At 47.2% G+C, this 19,428-nt stretch overlaps 1 protein-coding gene across 1 annotated transcript in view; it reads left to right on the top strand.

Moving 5' to 3' along the window:
• The window catches only part of POLDIP2 (DNA polymerase delta interacting protein 2), a 318,221-nt gene that overhangs the window by 71,599 nt on the left and 227,194 nt on the right, over window positions 1–19,428 (top strand). The window contains exon 3 of the mRNA XM_086955186.1: window positions 117–214. Coding sequence (XP_086811312.1) covers window positions 117–214 — 98 coding nt within the window. The remainder of the gene's footprint in view (window positions 1–116; window positions 215–19,428) is intronic.

Below are 19,428 nucleotides of genomic sequence, written 5' to 3'. Positions count from 1 at the left end.
AAGGAAGGTAGTACATTTGGAGTCAAATCCTGTGAATATATATATATATGTATTGTTCGTTCCTTGCACAACTGCCTACAATTTGTTCTTTTTTTCGTCTTTCTCTGTTTTTGCAGTTATTTCTTCACAGTGTCTTCGGGTACAGGGGTATTGTTCTCTTTCCTTGGCAGGCTAGGTTGTATGATCGAGATGTTGCCTCTCCTGTGACAGACAAGTAAGACATCTATTCTGTACTTTTCATTGATTGACACAAATGTCCTCTTAACCCTTTTGAAACCTGTGAATACACCTCCTAGATCCATACTCTTTTCATTCTCAAACTACGCTTCTGCCCAATCGATGTATGCATTGTTTTTAACAGAGTAAGATGAGATCTCAGAACTGGTTGTCCTACACTGAATTTGCTCAGCCCTGGTCCAGGGCTATTTTATACATCGGGTAGCATTTGTTTTGTTTTTTCTAGCTTCTTTTCCAGCTTTGTCAATACTTCTGCCCACATTGCTATTTAGCATTATGCTCTTTGCTAGGTTGTGTCCATCTGTGTGTTTTTCAAAAAACAGTACATGTACCCAGCTCAGTACTTTGAGGTCTTTGACAGCAGCAAGCTTTCTCCACTTGAAAAAGGGAGAGCAAGAACCATGACTGCACCATAGGTTAAGTGAGTTTTCAAATAGACATTACATAGACAATCCAAATGGTTTAACAGTAGGGTAAGGCTCCAAAAGGTATGGAGTCGAGCTCCAAGTCGTTTACTCGATCCAAAAGTGGTCTCTCCATAGGAAAAGGTTTCCCTAAACCACATTATTATTATTATTATTATTATTAGGGCAGTCTTGTATAGCGCGTGGTTACCCTGGAGCATCCCAGCGCTGATCCAGACAGAGTAACGCTCATGTAAGTTGAGGGACAGCGGTTAACAGAATAGAAATGTTTTCAGATGTTTGCGAAAACGCAGGAGGCATGGCTCAGAGCGCAAACTTAAAGGGAGTGAGTTCCAAAGGGTCGCAACCTTCACGGAGAATCTCCTTCCTCCTGAATGGGCCTTTTTTACCCTAGGGGTCTTAAGTAAATGTTTTTGGTCTGAGCGGAGTGTTCTATTGGCCTTGTAAGGGGTCACCAGATTTTGCAGAACGGGGGGGCCTTTACCCTGCAAGATTTTGTGTGCAAGGCAGAGAGATTTAAATTTCACCCTTTCCCGCACCGGAAACTAATGCAAAGCCCTCAGTGCGGGTTTAGCCGACCCTGACATGGGGATGTTATTGAGCATTCATGCCGCCGCGTTCTGAACTTGTTGTAATTTATTCAGAGTAGCCTCAGGGGCGCCCAAATAGATTGCGTTGCTAAAATCCTATCTTGATATAATCAGCCCCTGGATCAGAAGCTTCCGAGATCGAAATGGAAGAAGAGGCAGCACTTTGCGCACGGATCGGAGAAGGCCAAAACAGACACCTGCCAACTTAGTAGCCTGGGTCCTAAAGGAGAGATCTTGCTCCAACCAAATTCCAAGGCTCTTGATCTCTGCCTTGGGTTTAGGCGGTGATCCCAAACAGCTAGGCCAGACGGACAGGGGGAGTGAGGGACTTTTCTGCCCCATCAGCATTATTTCGGTCTTTGAACCGTTCAGCTTCAGTGCTGACTCCCCCATCCAAGTGTGGACTTTGGATAGGCAGGAGTGCAGCACCTGGGGATTTTCCGTGGCCTGGGATAGGGGGAACACCAGCTGGGTGTCATCGGCATAGCTCACAATTATAATGTTAAATGGTGCCACCACGTCCTCCAAGGGGGCCATATACACATTAAATAATGTGGGGCTCAGGGAGGAGCCCTGCGGCACTCCACAATGGAGGTGAATGGATGCCGATCGTGCGCTGCCTTCCCAGACCTGATAGGTCCGGTCGCTGAGAAATGACCGCAGCCATTTCAGCGCAGTCCCACGCACTCCGATAGCTGACAGCCGTTGAAGTAACACTTGATGGTTAACAGTGTCAAAAGCTGCACTAAGGTCCAGGAGGATCACTGCCACTGATCCTCCCGAATCCAAAATGCTTCTTGCTTCTTCAATGACTGCCAGCAGGGCGGTGTCGGTGCCTTGACCAGGGCGAAAGCCCGTTTGAGAACTTCTCAATAAACCGTTGGACTCAAGGAAATTGGATAGCTGGAGATTTACCAATTTTTCCGTGATTTTACTGAGTCCCGGAAGTAGAGAAATGGACCTGTAGTTCGCCATATCGAGGGGATCGAGGTTAGGCTTTTTTAGGCGAGCTTTTACTACTGCTCCCTTCCAATTAGGTGGCACCACACCGGAACCCAACGAGGCGTTAATAACCTCGGTTATCGGTTCCGCGATGGAAGGGGCAACTAGTTTAAGAATCCTCATGGGGACTACATCACTGGGGGAGCCACTCTTAACGGTCACCAGGACCTTAAGAACCTCATCCACAGATACTGGTCCAAAAGACTCAAGGGTCTCCCTCTGTCCTCGTTGGACTCTACTCCTATACTAATTTGAGGCAGGGTATTCAGAATTTTTTCTATTTTTGTGTGGAAGTAATCTGCTAGGTCTTTACATTTTTCTTCCAAGTTATCTGTAGAGGCAGGCGGTACAGGGACCCTCAGGAGTTCCTTGACCACTAGAAAAGTTTCTCTGGAGGAGTTGGAAGCGTTGCGATATTCCGTCTTACTGGCTACTTCCCAATTCCTCCTCCAGACACGCTCCAGTTTTTTACAGCCCCTCCGCATAGCTCTCAACTCTGGCGTATACCAAGGAGCGGAGCTCATTCTTTTCTCCCTCCTTCCTGCCGATCTTATGGGGAGGACGGAATCGAGTGCGTTGGACATCCATCTGCAAAAATCTGCTTCCACCAATACCGGGTCCTTCCCTGGAGGGGGGCGCGAGCCCTCCAGTCTAAGCGTCAAGTTCTCCACAGACAGCCTAGACCAGGGTCTTTCGGGCGCACATACACTGATGGTAGAAGTGCTATCCATCTCTATTTGCCAGGTGAAGGGGATCATAAAATGGTCCGTCCATGGGAGGGGAATCGGGGAGGAGGCTTTCATGGCAGTAACATTCGTAAAGATCGGGTCAAGCAGATAACCCTTGTTATGGGTGGCCTCAAGGTTTATAAGATTGACCTCGTAAGCTTTTAGGTCACATTGGAGGTCTACCGCCGACCGATCTTCCTGGTCATCGAAATGGAGGTTAAAGTCTCCCAGTGTGATAAAATTTGTCGCTGAAGCGGCAAGAACCGTCACGGTTTCCATAAGGGAGCTCACAAAATTCCGAATACTTCCTGGAGGACGGTAGACTAATATCCCAGACATCGCCACGGTAGGTGAAAAACCATTTTGGGCTCTACATACCAGAGAGTCCCTATAGAGAATAGCAACACCCCCCGCCCCACTGACCTGTCCTGTGAATGAATTAAAAAACCGGGAGGAAGGGCTTTCACTATATCTGCTTCTGAGCCTTGCATAAGCCAGGTTTCTGTTATGAACAGAATATCTAACTCATGTTCCTGTATGAGGAGGTTAATTTCCAATGAGTGCCTCGGGAGGGATCTACAATTCAATAAGGCAAACCGTAAGGTATTCTTTACCGCCACTTGGTTAGGGGATTTACATAGTACACAGCATGTAAAGGGTTCAGTACCTTTATGCGCATATGTGCAGCAAGAGGATTCCAAGCGGCGAAGCCGAAGTAAATCTACGCGCGAGTAGATAATAGCGGAGCCTACCAGATTGAGCAGGGGGGCAGGCCCTAAGCCCGTCCGGGCCCGGACGGGCAAAGACAGGCTGGACTCTGGCGTGACTCCGGCGGGAGTCCGGCGAGTCCGCTGCCCGAGACCGCTGCGCGTCGTCATGGCCGTATTAAATACCGGTCTAGCGTCCTTCTGATGACTAGCGTCCTTCTGACGACTAGACACATAAGATCACTCTCAAACCTCCAGATCCTGACAAAAGCGCTAGAAGGGTTTACAAGATTGATGCGTCCTCTCTTGCCTTAGTCAGGCCTGCCTTCCTCTTTTTAAAAGTAGAAGGCTGTTCCATCAGACATTTAAAGCCTCATCACCAGAGTCTTTTGCAATCAAGAGTCAGAAATGCTGACGGATGCCTTGATGATGAGGGCTTTCATATTAATATCAAAACTGTCACCTCTTGCATTGTTTAAGAAAGCCTCAACAGCTCTCCAATGTTGGAGAGGGAGAAACAAAAAACAGGGAGAGAGAAAAGAAATAGCAAAGGAAAGAAAAAATAAAAGTGAGATAGAAGAGAATGGGCTCGCACACACCAACAATAGAATATGGTATTAGCAGAAAGACAACCAGGAAAATAAGTTTCCAGCTATCCACTACAAGGTCAGAGCTCAGACAGAAGCTAGAGGTGCTATAATAGGAATACACCCCTCCTTAGAAATTATCCTCACTGGACGTGCGGGTATTTAATAGAAAGATACATTCAACAGGGTTTGCAAGAATTTTTTATGAAGAAATAGGGTATTACGCACCAGAATATCATATCCTAGATCCCTGACACCTGCAAGTGGATCTTGATCCGCAAGTGATCTGTGTGTTTGTAGCATGTGCTGTTTTAGGTCAAGTGCTGTGCACTTTTGGCATCTGGGGATGAGAATACCACTTTTTAAATCTGAATTTATTGTCTGTGGGAGCTCACCATTTGAGTGTTCAGGCGCAGACCTCCTCGTGATGTCAGGCTACAGGGCTCCCTCTCTCTTTTCTGTAGTTAAATTAATTATACATAAGGGTCACTCCAGAATCTGCAGAAATCCAATATTTGTTGCTCAAAAACGCCTCACAGAAGACCTACAAAGAACATTAATGTTGACATGTTTTTAACTTAATTGCGAGGCTCACAGAGCAAAGGCGTAATTTTAACAGAATTATGGATCTTTTCTCATTGATTGCCGCACACCCTTAAATAATTCTCTGCTTCAAAGGTAGCATGGCTCAGAGCCTGACTGTGAGAAGCAGACACTGTGCGCACTTATCAACTAAACCCTGAGGTACTTGGGACATGAAATTTGAGGGAATTAGCTAACAAAACTTACGGCCTATACGACAAATTTCTAGGAATTAAAAAAACTTTTCCAAGAATCCCCGTTATGTGGTCTGTTCAAGCCTGCATTCATTGCAGATTTTCAACGGCTCTGAGGAAAAGATATAACCTACTTGCCAGATTCAGCTGAAAACTACAATGTTCTTGTGTCTGGGAGTTTAATTTATAGTGTTCGGTATATATGCTGCACTGCACGTTAGTGTAAGTACAATTAAGTGGATCCATTACCTATTATTTAGACACACATAGTCCCTTTTTCTACAAAGCTTAACAGACTGAGAGAGAGAAGCATCTCTGATAGAACCGTTTTTCTTATAACTTTTATTATCAAAATTATAGTGAAATGTATTTTTTGTGCCAGGTACAGAAAGAAAATTTATAGAAGTGACCTATCCAGGGCGGGGCAGAACCAAACCGTGTGTAGGAATGTACCCTCGACAATATTGCGGCGAAGACAGAGGGGCATCTACTAAACCCGTCCGCCAGTGCTTTTATCAGGTGTAGGTACTTGAATTGTATGAAGACCAATGTGATTGCTCCCCCCATTGGGATTCCAAGGCTTCAGTCCAGTCGTCGTTGTCCAGGGGGCATACATCTGCTTGCGAGGCTGTCCTAAGAGCCTCTATAGTGGTAGAACTGTTCGTTATGATGGATTGATATATCTTTGAAATTTTGTGATCCCCCAAGTCCCCCATCAAGAGCTTGCCTTCCAGTGGGTTGACTCGAGGAGGGCCTTAAGTTTGGTGATGTATGGCATGTGGTGTGCCTAAACTAGGGGTATTTATAAAAATTAATTCTGGCCATAGACAATTCCGATTGAAGTTCCCGGAAGGATTTAAGAACGTTGCCATGCAAGACACCTCCTAAGGAGCGTATACAAATCGGGTCCCGCCCACAGAAACCCCCGAGATCAACCAACTGAAGAGAAGACTTTTGCGCCACAACAGGGTCTCTCATGTAAGGCGGCCCCACTACCTCATCCTGTGAAGAGATTGGCGTCACGTTAAGATCCCCATCCACGTAGCCGAAGGAAGAGCCTGAACTTCTGGCCTGCCGTATAGGTACGGGTACAAGGTGGGGTCCCCCACGGGCCAGCGCTCGACCGCCTATCCGGGGTCGTCCCTATGTCCATACCACCACTCATTAAGCATCAAAAGATGTGCAGCTGCATGATGGGATTAGATATCTGCTGCTACGATGCCCCGCAGTAGGTGGATTGAAACCAAATACATAGCACCACTCTGGACGCTCCACCCCCACATGAACTGGCCCAGCATTGCATTAATCTGTCTGAACCACGATAAGGGGACAGGGTATGGGTGATTTTGTAATTATAATAGCCGCGGAAGTGAGACCATCATAAAGATAGCAAAGGGCCCATAAAGGGAGAGCGGCAGCCCCTTTGAGGATTTAATTTCGGCCTTTACCCTGTGCATCATGGAGCCAAGGCTTCTTTCCCAAGAGACGATCCAGTTATCCGACAAGAAGACACCCAGGTACTGCATGCCTGTGGTGGCAAGGGATAAGTCTGCAGCCCGGTGGCCATTGCCCAATGACCCCCCTCAGTGACCATATAGTAGATTTGCCAACGTTCATATGTAGACCCGGCATCTCACCAAAATTCTGCATGATCTGTAAGGTCCTGGGGCCCGACCTATGGGGGTCGGTGAGAAAGAAGAAGACGTTGTCTGCATATAATGCAATGCAGTTGGAGTTCTTTGACCATTCAAAGCCTCGTATCAGAGCGTCTTTTCGAACCCACGCGGCTAATTGCGAGAGCGAAGAAGAGGGGGGAAAGGGAACAAGCCTGTCGAGTGCCGCGGCCTATAGGGATTGGGAATGAGACATGACCTGCCACCTGCACCAATGCGGTCAGATCTGTATATAGTAGTTGGATATATGACCAAAATCGTAGATCCAGGTTCAGTTGTCGCAGAAGTGTAAAAAGATATACCCAAGTGACCGAATCGAAGGCCTTATCTATATCGGCCAGTAACAAGGCCACCGGTCTGCCCAAGCGATCATGGTTGCTATCACATTATGCACTCATCTAATGTTGTGGCGCGTAGCCTGGCGGAGCATAAAGTCAGCCTTGTCTGGGTGAACTAGATCCACCATATGTGGCATTAACCTGTTGGCCAGCGCTTTTGCCAATAATATAGCCTCTGTTTTTAAAAGGGAGATCGGGCGGTCTGACGAGTGTTGTTCTGGAGGGTGACTCGGTTTCAGAAATACTATTATCCAGGACTTCACTTTTGGTGTAGGGCCTGAGAAAAACCAGCAAAGCTGCCTTCCACACAACCGAATCTGCAAGTACAACATCGTTGGCCTCACAGATCATGAGAATGTGGGTCGGTATCATGGCCTGCTGACACAGCCTATGAAGTAGTCTCCCCGATTTGGCCCCCCATTGATGTATTCTACTCTGGAAGGCCATCTGTGCCACCTTCATCAATTCAATTCTCCGTGATATTGCTGTTGTGTAGGACACAGTTGTCTGCACGCCCACTCCCCTTTACCTTTCCACCCAAGCCTCTCTTAATTCCATGCCTCTTTAAAATCTTCTTCCGTCGCTCCACTCTGCTGCACAAAAGCTGATATCCACACCGCAAATGGAAGGTTTCATGGCCTCCCACAGCACAGCAACCGACGACACAGTGTCTGCATTAAGAGTAAAGTATTCATTTAGAGCCTTGTGAATGTGGGTTCGATAAGACAGATCATGTAAATACCAAGGGGAGAGTTGCCAGCGGAACGGTAGCCAGCGCAGGCCAATCAGGAGCCAGACGGCGACTGGGGAATGGTCTGAAAGTCCTTTTGCTATGATTGTGCCCTCTGACACCCTGTGCGCATAGTATCCCGAAATGAAAATGTAGTCAAGCCTGGATTATGAGCCATGGAGATGGGGATTACACATTTTAGCACGTCTTAAGGATGATGCACCCTCCAGATGTCCACCCACCCCATCAGGTCTATGAATGGTCTCAGATGGGATTACCTTGCTCCCCCAGCGACTCCTTGGACCGGCCACCTCCCTATGTCTGGGTGGATAACCTCATTGCAATCTTCACCCACAATCATCAGTGCCTCCTGAATTTGTCCTCATACATCCACCACACGGTCAACATAGCTCTGACTGATGGGTGGGGCTAGTTGGGGGCCTAAATACTGCCAATAACCACCTGTTCACCATAGATAGTCATGTGTATCAATATGTACCTACCTTGTGGATCCACCCATTGCTGCACCAGAGTAAATGGAAGTCATAATTGCCACTCCAGGGGAAGCCTCTTGTGAAACCCGCGTGAAATACCTATGTGTACTATTAGCGGGCCATACACTTGTTGAATTATGCTCCGTTAAGGATGTTTGCTCAACTCCTTATTTATCGTGAACAAAATATCTCCACTATGAAACATATGGTATGGAGATATGAAAATAAGGTTCAATACCAGTGATTTTTTTAATGAAACGGAAACAGGATACACAGCATCCCCAAACCTCAGAAATAATGTTAAAGTGGGTCCCAGCTATGATTGCTGTGTAGAAGTTTCAGTTTTATGCCAAAAAGTGCTTTATTCTTCTAACAAACTACATGCGTACTCTGTGCATGGCAACACAATTGCATAGTAAGATGCTCTTAAAGAATTAACATTCCTCATGTTTTCAAAATATGCAGAAGACATGCCTGTTTAGTTAAATGGAATTGCATTAGTACTCTGATTCAAAGTGTTATGCTACACCAACAACTTTGCATGAAACATATTAATATCCTCCCCATTAAGGTGTTTTATTTACAGGTGGTTTACTCCACTAAGGTTATTATGCAGAATTTGTATATTACATATGAGTCTTCATTATGTTTTACAGTAGACACATTGAAACACCCATCTGCACATTTTATTATGGGCTACCAACACAGGTACATAGTCATTCTAACAAACAATTTTTAGGGCTCACCTGAAAAATCTTTTAGCAGTCTCTTGTCAAGGACAAAGTTTGTACAATACCAATACTCAGAGTAGGGTTCATATCAGCCCAGTGCTTGTAATTGGTTGGTTTTCCTTTTAGTCTCATTTGCTTGTTTCCTATTAGATTGCTTTTCTTTCTATTCTTGTGTTTGTTCTTTCCCATATGGACAAAGATGTTCATTATTGGATGTCTTGAAATTTAAAATTTGATTTGCAGATTGTATTCGACAGTCTTTACTTCTACTCCTCATAATAATCCATCTTTTCTGACTTTTACCTAAAATAACACAACTATTGGTTGACTTTGTTCTCCCTACCCAAAACTTGTCACTTATGTCACACTGAAGTTCCCGGAAGAGATTGAATGTATCTTTTATTGGTAGCCAGATGTTTTAATGGATCAGGAAACATTACTAGAAGGGCGATCTGGTTAAAAGCATTAAGTTTACATCAATTACCGTTATATCAATCAATGTGCATAACAGTTGTTATTGCCAGACTTTTTATTTGTACATATACATATCCCAAGATGCATTTGTGTGGTTCTCACTTAAAAATCTTTCGGAAGTATAGCTTTTTATTTAAATGTTTGTAGGACCAACATAGAAGTCTATTTATGAATAGTATATATTGAAATGCGTAATTGCATCTCCTGACACATTAGGAATTCCAGTACGTGTTTTGTTTCTGGACTGGATGGGGTTAGTGGCGTAACGTAAAACGATGCCCCCCCTTTAGGAATGTTAAATGCCCCCTCTCCACTATGCACCGCAGGAGCCGATATTACACCATGGGTGTGATTAGGGAAACACATTTCAGTCCACCAGAATTGGAAAGCATGATGTTTTTGTTTAGTCAGAAATCCTTCACAGGTCCAGTTCTTGTGGGCCAAAGCAATATATTCAGATATGGACCGAACCTTGGTATTTTGGATCATGCATTATGTTTGTGAAACAGATATTTTGTTACTGCCTGCCCACTCATTTTATTTCTTCAATGACTCTGCACGTGAAACCTTTCTAAGCTTTGAATATAGATTTCAGGGGTTTGAGGTGAATACTTTTGAAATGCTCTGCCACCCGATCTACTCACGCAGTTCAATGACTATCTAAAAACCTGTTTATTGTGGCACAACATTTAACCTTTGCATGGCCTGTCTTTTCTTCAAAAATGAGTTGATGTTTCTGATAGATACATCTGCCGTGTGGATTCCTCACCTTGTGAATATCCCCCTTGCGTCAGCAACGTTCGGAAAATTCTTCGTAGCACGCCGGCGTGGACGACGTCATAGGAGCACGGCTTCGCGCGCGACTCCGTCTGACGTCACCGACTCCACATAAGGCCCACGTCGGCGTGATGACGTCAGTTCCCTTTTTTCCGCGTCGTCGACGCTAACGGTTTCTGGGATCTTCTGCGATACTTTTGTATCTTTTCGCTGTTTAGCTGTTATTGTTTCTCTGTTGGAATTCGCTTCATCGCCGAAGATGTCGTCGAGGAAGACCGGTTTCAAACAATGTGGTTCCTGCTCCCGGATGATGTCGATCACCGATCCGCATCCCGACTGTCTGTGGTGTCTTGGTTCGGGTCACGATGTCAAAAACTGTCGTTCCTGTGACAAGATGAACCCCAAAGCCTTGCGAGAGCGGGAGGCGAAGCTTCTGCTTGCAAAGGTGAAGGAAAGGGAGGCCGGAAGGTCTTCGAGGTCAGTGTCCAGGCGCTCGAAGTCGAGACAACTGTCGCGGTCGAAGTCGAGGTCGGCTTCGAGGGCCAAGTCGAGGTCGAGAGAGCGATCAAGGTCCAGATGGAGGTCGAGGTCCGGTTCCAAGTCGGCCTCGGGCCATGCTTCGGGCTCCTCGAGAAAGAAGCATAAGAGGAGTAAACATCACTCCAGACACCACTCTGGCAAGGAGTCTTCGGATTCGAGGAAGAAGTCTCGAAAACATCACAAGGACTTCGTGTCTCCTTCTCCAGCTCAATCTCACGTTGGTTCTCCAGTTCATGAGCCGGAACAGGATCTGGAGTCGCACCATTCATCGGTGCATGAAGAAGAGGTTCCTCGAGCACCGACTCCGGTTGTGGAGCCTGAAGAACAAGAGGGCCAGGGTGCGCCTTTGCCGGATCAGCCTCCTTCGGAGCGGCCGTTGGGTTCGTACCCACCCTTTCCAGATCCAGGTCAGGATCCCTCGCAGTTTTTAAACGCCATGTTTGGTGTTTACTCGAGGGCGATGTACCCCGCTGGTGCGCCTATGGGTCCCATGGGTCCTTTGTCTTTCAATTTGGGTGTGCCCCAGGCTTATGCCCCGGCCCCCATTATGCCGTTTATGCCGACGCCTTGCACTCCTTGGCTCGGTACGGCACCGCCGAGGTCGTCGACTTCGCATGCGGCTTCGCCGACTCCGGATCGGCCTCGAGTGGATTCGGAACGTGGTACTTCCCGTCCTCCGGCTCCTCGCTCGACGTCGGCTCCGGCGCCGTCGGAGTCGTTGCCGGATCCATCGACTTCGGTCCGTAAGGAGTGGTCGAGGCGCAGGGCACAACGCCTCTTGGAGGAGAAGGAGTTTATGGACTCCGAGGTTGAGGAAGGAGAGTTGCAAGAGGGGGATTGTTTTGAAGACCTTCAGGACGCAAGTGGCTTGGAACTTTCTCCTGAGTGGGGTTTGCCAACCGTTTCTGACGCTCCATCTAAGGACTTGGCACCCGATCATGTTGTTATTAAGAAGGCTGCAGAGTTGCTAGGCTTGACTTTGCCCACAGTTGAATACAAGCCCAACATCCTTACGGAAGTATTGCATTCGCCTTCTTCAATTGTGGAGCCTACACTTCCTTTTACGGATGCATTGACTGAACCAATAAAGGAGGTCTGGAAGAGGCCTTTATCTGCTCCTGCGGTTTCCAGGTCAGTGGCAAGGCGTTACAGGGTGGCTCCTGATGACCCTGAATTTCTTTCCTCGCATCCTGCACCGGAGAGTCTGGCAGTGCAGGCCGCCTGTTCCAGCAGGGCTGCGGGCTCTTTCCCTCAGGTGCCGGCAGACAAGGACTCGAAAAAGTTGGACCAGTCTGCTAAAAAGATTTTCTCCTCGGGTAGCATGGCCTTGAAGTCCACCAATGCTACTTGCCTCTTGGGGAGATACGTTCATGCGTTGATGGACTCTGTTAAACAGCTTTCTTCTAAGCTTCCAGAGGACGATAAGAAGAACTTTAACGAGGTGGTCGCTGATACTCAGGCTGCAGCTCGTATGGTTATACAGAGTGGTATGGACACGGTGGACTCTGTTGCCAGAATTATGGGCTCTACTGTTGCTACAAGAAGGGCCGCATGGCTTAAGTCCTCCGATTTTTCTTCTGACGTTCAGTCTACTCTGTTGGACTTACCATTTGATGGGACAGGTCTCTTTGGCAAGAAGGCTGACGTAGCTCTGGAGAGATTCAAAGACAGCCGGGCTACGGCGAAGTCTTTGGGCCTTCAGACGAGGGGCTCTGCGACTAGGAAGTATAGGGGTTTTGGCAGACCCAATTTTCGTCCCTACAATCAAGGACAGCAGCAGCAGCAGCAGCGCCAGAATCCTCTGTATAAATCCTACAGAGGAAAGCAAAGGGGCCGTGGTCGTGGGCGCCAGGTCTCCTCTTCCTCTAATAACCAACCCCCTCCCCCTGCAGCAAAGCAGCCCTAGATCCGCCATTCTGGATCATGTGGCTCCAGTGGGGGCTCTTCCTTTCCAGGAGTTCCCTCCCAATTACCCTCCTTGCCAGGGTTTTTGTTCGGAGGACCACCTTGTTCGCTTGCAGGAAGAAGTCCTGGCTTTGTTCAAGAAAGGTGCGATAGAGGTGGTTCCAGAGCAGGAAAGGGGTCAGGGATGCTACTCCCGGTATTTCCTGATCCCCAAGAAGGATGGCAGGTTACGTCCAATCCTGGACCTCAGGATTTTGAATCTCTATCTCAAGCAGGAGAAATTCAAAATGCTCACTCTTGCGCAGGTTCTTCAAGCGCTGTTGGAAGAAGACTGGATGGTGTCGATCGACTTGCAGGATGCGTATTTTCACATCCCGATCCTGAAGTCGCACAGGAAGTGTCTCCGATTTACGGTGGGATCGCAACACTACCAGTTTGCGGTCCTTCCGTTTGGTCTTACTACTGCGCCTCGAGTTTTCACCAAGGTGATGGCAGTGGTGGCTGCACATCTCAGGAGGTCGGGGATTCCTGTATTCCCGTATCTGGACGACTGGCTGATCAAAGCGGAGTCGCCCGAGAAGGTGCTTCATCACCTGCAAGAAACATCGCAGCTGTTGTTCAGGTTGGGTTTTTCGATAAATGTGCCCAAATCTCACCTGGTGCCCTCCCAGCGCAACCTGTTCATAGGTGCGGTACTGGACACTACTGTATGTCGTGCATTCCCTCCTCCGCAAAGGATTCGCGACATACAGGAAATGATTCCTTTATTTCACAATGGAGTGGTTGTTCCGGTCCTGAAGGTCCTTCGCCTGCTCGGTCTGATGGCTTCTTGCATTCTCCTGGTCAACCATGCACGCTGGCACATGAGGGCACTCCAGTGGTGCCTCCGCAGGCAGTGGTATCAACACAGCGGAGATCTCGGGGAGTCAGTGAAGATCTCCAGAGAGACTGCAGCGGATCTGTCTTGGTGGGGCGTGGAAGGCAATCTGTCTCAAGGAAAGCCTTTTCAGCTTCCACCATCGGTGGCCACGGTGATAACGGATGCATCCACTCTAGGGTGGGGTGCTCATCTGGGGGATCTGGAGGTCAAGGGTCTTTGGTCTCCAGAGGAAAGGTTGCTTCACATCAACCTTCTAGAGTTACGGGCGATACGTCTGGCGCTCAAGGCCTTCCTCCCTTCCCTTCGCGGTCAGTCGGTTCAAGTCCTGACGGACAACACGACCGCGATGTGGTATGTCAACAAGCAGGGAGGAGTGGGGTTGCAGTGTCTCTGCAGAGAGGCTCTGCGCCTCTGGTCCTGGGTTCAGGACCACCAGATTTGTCTGATGGCAAATCATCTGGCCGGAGTTCTGAACGTGCGTGCAGACATTCTCAGTCGACAGTTCTCTGCCGACCACGAGTGGAGGCTTCACCCGGAGGTTGTTCGCTACATCTTTCGGATGTGGGGGACTCCTCGGGTGGACCTGTTAGCCACTTGCGAGAATGCTCACTGCCCGTCATTCTGCAGTCTCCAGTATCCGTTGCAAGGAGCATTGGGGGATGCGTTTCAGTTGAGCTGGAGAGGTCAGCTCCTTTACGCGTTTCCTCCCATACCCTTGATTCCTCGGGTTCTGAGGAAGATTCGCCAAGACCGGGCCCAAGTCATATTGATCGCCCCGGATTGGCCAAGAAGGGTGTGGTACACAGATCTTCTCCACCTCTCCTCTCACCCGCCGCTCCGTCTCCCTCTCAGGGCAGACCTCCTCTCCCAGATGGAGGGGCAGGTTCTACACCCCCACTTCCAGACCTTACACCTTTATGCCTGGAGATTGAACGGGGCAATCTGAACTCTTTCTCTCTCCCTAACGATGTGGTGGATGTCATACTTTCTGCCAGGCGTGACTCCACCAAGTCCATTTATTCGTATAGGTGGACTAAGTTTGTGTCTTGGTGTAGGGAGAGGGATGTTGACCCGTTAAAGGCTCATTTATCTGATATCTTGTTATTTGCTCTTTCTCTGGCACGGCAGGGGTTTGCTGTTGCCACTGTCAAAGGTTACCTTTCGGCCTTATCGGCATTCCTCTGCTTGCCGGATCAGCCCTCTCTTTTTAAATCACCTGTGGTTTTAAGATTTTTGAAAGGACTCACTAATAAGTTCCCTCCTTCTCCCTTTATTGTTCCTCATTGGGACTTGAATCTTGTGTTAACCTATCTGATGGGTTCGCCGTTTGAACCCTTACACAAGTGTCCAATGAGGCTTCTTTCTTTTAAGACGGTCTTCTTAGTTGCAATTACCTCGGCAAGGAGGGTAAGTGAGCTTCAAGCTCTTAGTTCCAAGCCCCCTTTTTTGTCCATCCATGCTGAAAGAATGGTTCTTAGGACCAGGGCTGCTTTTCTGCCTAAGGTGGTTACTCCCTTCCACCTAGGTCAATCCATTACCCTTCCTACCTTTTATCCTCCCCCTCACCCTTCCAAGGAGGAGGAGAGGCTTCATCGCCTGGACCCGAAGAGAGCGGTTAGTTTCTATCTTGATAGGACTAAAGACTATTGAATAGACGATCAGCTCTTCGTGGGTTTTGCTGGCTGCAAGAAGGGCAGATCGGTGCACAAGCGCACACTTTCCAGATGGATTATTCTCTGCATCAAGATTTGCTACTCTCTGGCGGGTAAGGACCCTCCTGAGGGTATTAGAGCTCATTCAACTAGAGCAAAGTCTGCTACTTCTGCATTGTCTAGAGGTGTTCCTGTTGAGGACATTTGCAGGGCCGCGACTTGGGCCTCCCTCCACACTTTTGCAAAGCACTACTGCTTGGATGCTGAGGTGAGGAGGGATGGCCACTTCGCGCGCTCTGTTCTCCAAGATTTCCTGGTGTAGCAGAGTGGACACCCTCCTCCGGGAGTGGGGACTGCTGTGGGACTCTATTCACAAGGTGAGGAATCCACACGGCAGATGTATCTATCAGAAGAACAAGTTACTTACCTTCGGTAACGCTTTTTCTGGTAGATACAATATCTGCCTGTGGATTCCTCACTGACCCACCCGCCTCCCCGTTGTCCACTCTGCTATACCTGAAGTTATGTGCAAATGTAATTATGGTTTTATCTGACTTTGTATAGTTTTGCACTTTGATTGCATTTGTTTTGCATGTACTGTGTACATTGTGTATATATATATATATATATATATATATATATATATATATATATATATATATATATATATATATATATATATATATATATATATATATATATATATATATATATATATATATAGTACTTGTTGGTCCGTCCGGGTGCCTCGAAGGCACGGAAAAAAGGGCGGAACTGACGTCATCACGCCGACGTGGGCCTTATGTGGAGTCGGTGACGTCAGACGGAGTCGCGCGCGAAGCCGTGCTCCTATGACGTCGTCCACGCCGGCGTGCTACGAAGAATTTTCCGAACGTTGCTGACGCAAGGGGGATATTCACAAGGTGAGGAATCCACAGGCAGATATTGTATCTACCAGAAAAAGCGTTACCGAAGGTAAGTAACTTGTTCGTCAGGGCTCTGAAGTATCCTATAGCAGCCAAAACCTTCAGTATATGTATTTCAGAGGGGTCTTGCTTCAGAAGTGAGTGCTGTTTGAATTCCTTCTGCATGCCATACATAGCATGCAGAAGTATTGCAAGGATTATCTGATAGAGACCTCTAGCCGCGGATTCCTTGCCTTTGAATATACCCATGTGTCTGGCTGGATCCAGAAGATTTTTTAGCATTACCCCTGCGTTCCGGTAGGTGGCATAGTTCAGCTCTGCTCCAGAAGTGACATGCATGTACCTATATAAGCACCACCTCTGCCATTTCTTTCCTTTCCGCATCAGGTAGCGCTTTCATCCAGATTGAAATACCCTTCAGATACTGTTTGATTGGCCTTTTTCCACCTTTTGTCAACCTTTTTGAGATTTCATCTACCTGGTGTAAGGATGTCACCCAAGAAACCAGTTGGTTTCAAACCATGTGGGGCCTGTCCTAGGCAAATGTTGGTGATAGACCCTCGCTTGGTGTGTTTATGGTGCCTGGAGCAGGGACATGACTCCAGGGTGTGTGAGGACTGCACCGCCATGCGCGGAAGGAGCGATCCCTCATGCGCCTCGCCCCCCGACGTCAGTCGACTCCGCAAATCTTGAGATCACGTTTGCCTGGGAGTTCCCAAGACCGTTTGCAGAGCCCCTCCCGACATCCTTCGACACACTCGGTCATCAGGGAAGTCCCACAAGAAATCGAAGAAGTCCAAACACCCTTCGACTTCCCCGTATCCATTGAAGTCATCCAACATGACAAGGAAGTGTCGGCACTCCGAGCCCTGTAAGTCGGCAGGCCTGACCCCGGGTCAGTTCCGCTCTGTCTCTATTTTCCCAGAGCAGTAGAGCCCTCAATTTGTGAGCAGGAAATTGGGTTCATACTGTCCAACTTGAGCTCTTGACTTGGAACAATATTTCTTGCATTTAACTGATAATAGATAAAATAACACAGCTTAATTGGGTCAGTGTCTAAGCATCACTCTGCTCTTGAGAAGAATTACAATATAAATGATATACCCTTGTGGCATTTAGTTCTGCTCGGGCCACTGGAATTATGCAACAGGGACGGTCGAAATTATACATCACAGTTGAGTAAATTATGAAGCACTAATAAGCAAATTGTGTGGCGTAATGCGCCATATTTTGTGATAGTATTACTTCAATATTTTGTCATTCTTACACTGTCTGGACATTAGTTGCACTTCATTAGTACCAGTTTAACACCCAAATATAGCAATAAACAGTAGATAATTGACTGTCAACCTTTGGAAAGCACCTTCCAGTGCTCTGTAACACGTGTCGCTGTGTTTTTAGTAACTTTTGAATCGTATGAGCTAGAAACAAAAAACTTTTTTTTAATTTGCAGATTATGTAGCAGCTGATGGCTTATGTAGCAAAGCTAAAATTATGTTTAAAAAAACGCGGCTGCACAAGCACATCATTTCAGTGACTCTGGTTATTTATAACGTTTTATGTGGCATCAACATGACCCTGATTTCTAGAAAAGGTGGAGGTTCCCCACCTTAAGAGGTCGAGTTGTGGAAAATTAATACAGTTTGGTGAACATTATCTACGCCATCTTGCCTTTCTCCGATGCCACACTTTCCGTCATGCACATCTGCCATATTTTAGCCGTCACGATCAGATTCACCCTCACGTAAGACCCCCCACACCGGTCATTCCCACTCTCACATGCCTTGCGCATAGGCAGCAGCCATTTTGAGCATCATGGTCTCCCGGCCCCTCGCTGATAGCCAGCGCGTCTCTCTCTCTCTCTCCTAACCTCGCAAACATCCCCCGCACGTTGACAACCCCCGCTCTCTCATGCCTTGGGTCATAAACCCCTCTTCAGCGCAGCTCCGCCACAGAATCCCATCCTGTTCCCAGCGCGACACCTCCCTTCATTCCTTTCATGGTCTCAGATCCTTTTGATGCAAACCCCCTTTTCCTGTGTCCCCGTTTGTCTTCCTTATTCCCAGGCCACCACCTGGCCCTGCGGATACTGTTTATTACCCCGTACAGTAGGAAGCTTCCCCTCCCCATCAAAAGACCCTCGAGCCGATCAAAGCCCCCACCCTATGAGATCCGATCAACCCCATGCATTCCGTGAATCGGCGGAATGCCCTGCTGCGCGACAATCATCACCTGTTGTGACCGGGGTGGGGAATTCAACTGTAAATGTATGTGGGAACGGGCCTGTAGGGGAGATTCCGAGGATGTTCTTTCAAATATCAAAGTGTTGCGAGAATGTGTTACGTGCAATAAAGGTCATAAACCCTAGTATAAGAGGCCAGGCCTCAGAAATGTGGTTAGAGCACCTCGTGATGATACTTGCTGTCTGAATTGATGTGTTCTCCTCCGGAGAGAATAAAATCCTCGTTTCCTGCCTTCCAGTCTCCAGCGCCTGCTTCTTCATTGATTAATATTGGTGGGTCATAGAGGCGACACCGCCGGGCAACATAAAAGGGTCTTTGGTTACTGGTTGTCTTTGAACCCCTTTTTTTACAGAGTGCACTCTTCACCTCAGACCTGGGCAGGTCATTCCCAAGTTTCTCATTTATTCATTTCAAAACATTTATGAAAGAATTCATCCAATTTGTCAAATGTTCTTCTTCTATTAATGTCGTTCATTTATTCATGCATTATATAAACTTCATGATTAAATCCATTTTCACTTCACATAAACCCGATGCATTTCGGGTCAAAGACTCTTCCTCGGGGGTCTGTTTAAGGAAAAAACAAGGAATTTTTTGAGCCACCCTTAAATATTTTTTCAGTGTACTAAGGATAACAAACATTCAGGAAATTGTTCAGAAATGTACATTGAATTAACAAACATACCAAGTCAATATTAAACAAACGAAATGGCCAAAGTAATCTCGACATTGTGAAAGCGACCGCTATGGGTTCTGTGAATAAAGCCACTGCACTCAGTAAACAGCTAGCGTGTTTAGGATTGGATGAACCACGAGGTTCGCGCGGACTTTCACTTCCGTGAGTACGAATGAAATGTTGGAACTGTAGATTAAGTAAATTTTCGTCAGGTGCACGAAAATCAGTTTTATAAACCCAGCGAGTAACATAGGAAGAGTAGTTTAAATACAGATACTGAATCTTTAGATTGTTTTACTTAAGTTACTTAGCCTTGTATTGTTTTATTCACAGAACC

Source organism: Lissotriton vulgaris, chromosome 2_1, assembly GCF_964263255.1.
Source record: "Lissotriton vulgaris chromosome 2_1, aLisVul1.2, whole genome shotgun sequence".
In the NCBI taxonomy this organism is placed as follows: Eukaryota; Metazoa; Chordata; class Amphibia; order Caudata; family Salamandridae; genus Lissotriton; species Lissotriton vulgaris.
The sequence above is the reverse complement of the archived record's forward strand: the minus strand, read 5'-3'. Positions and strand labels throughout refer to the sequence as shown.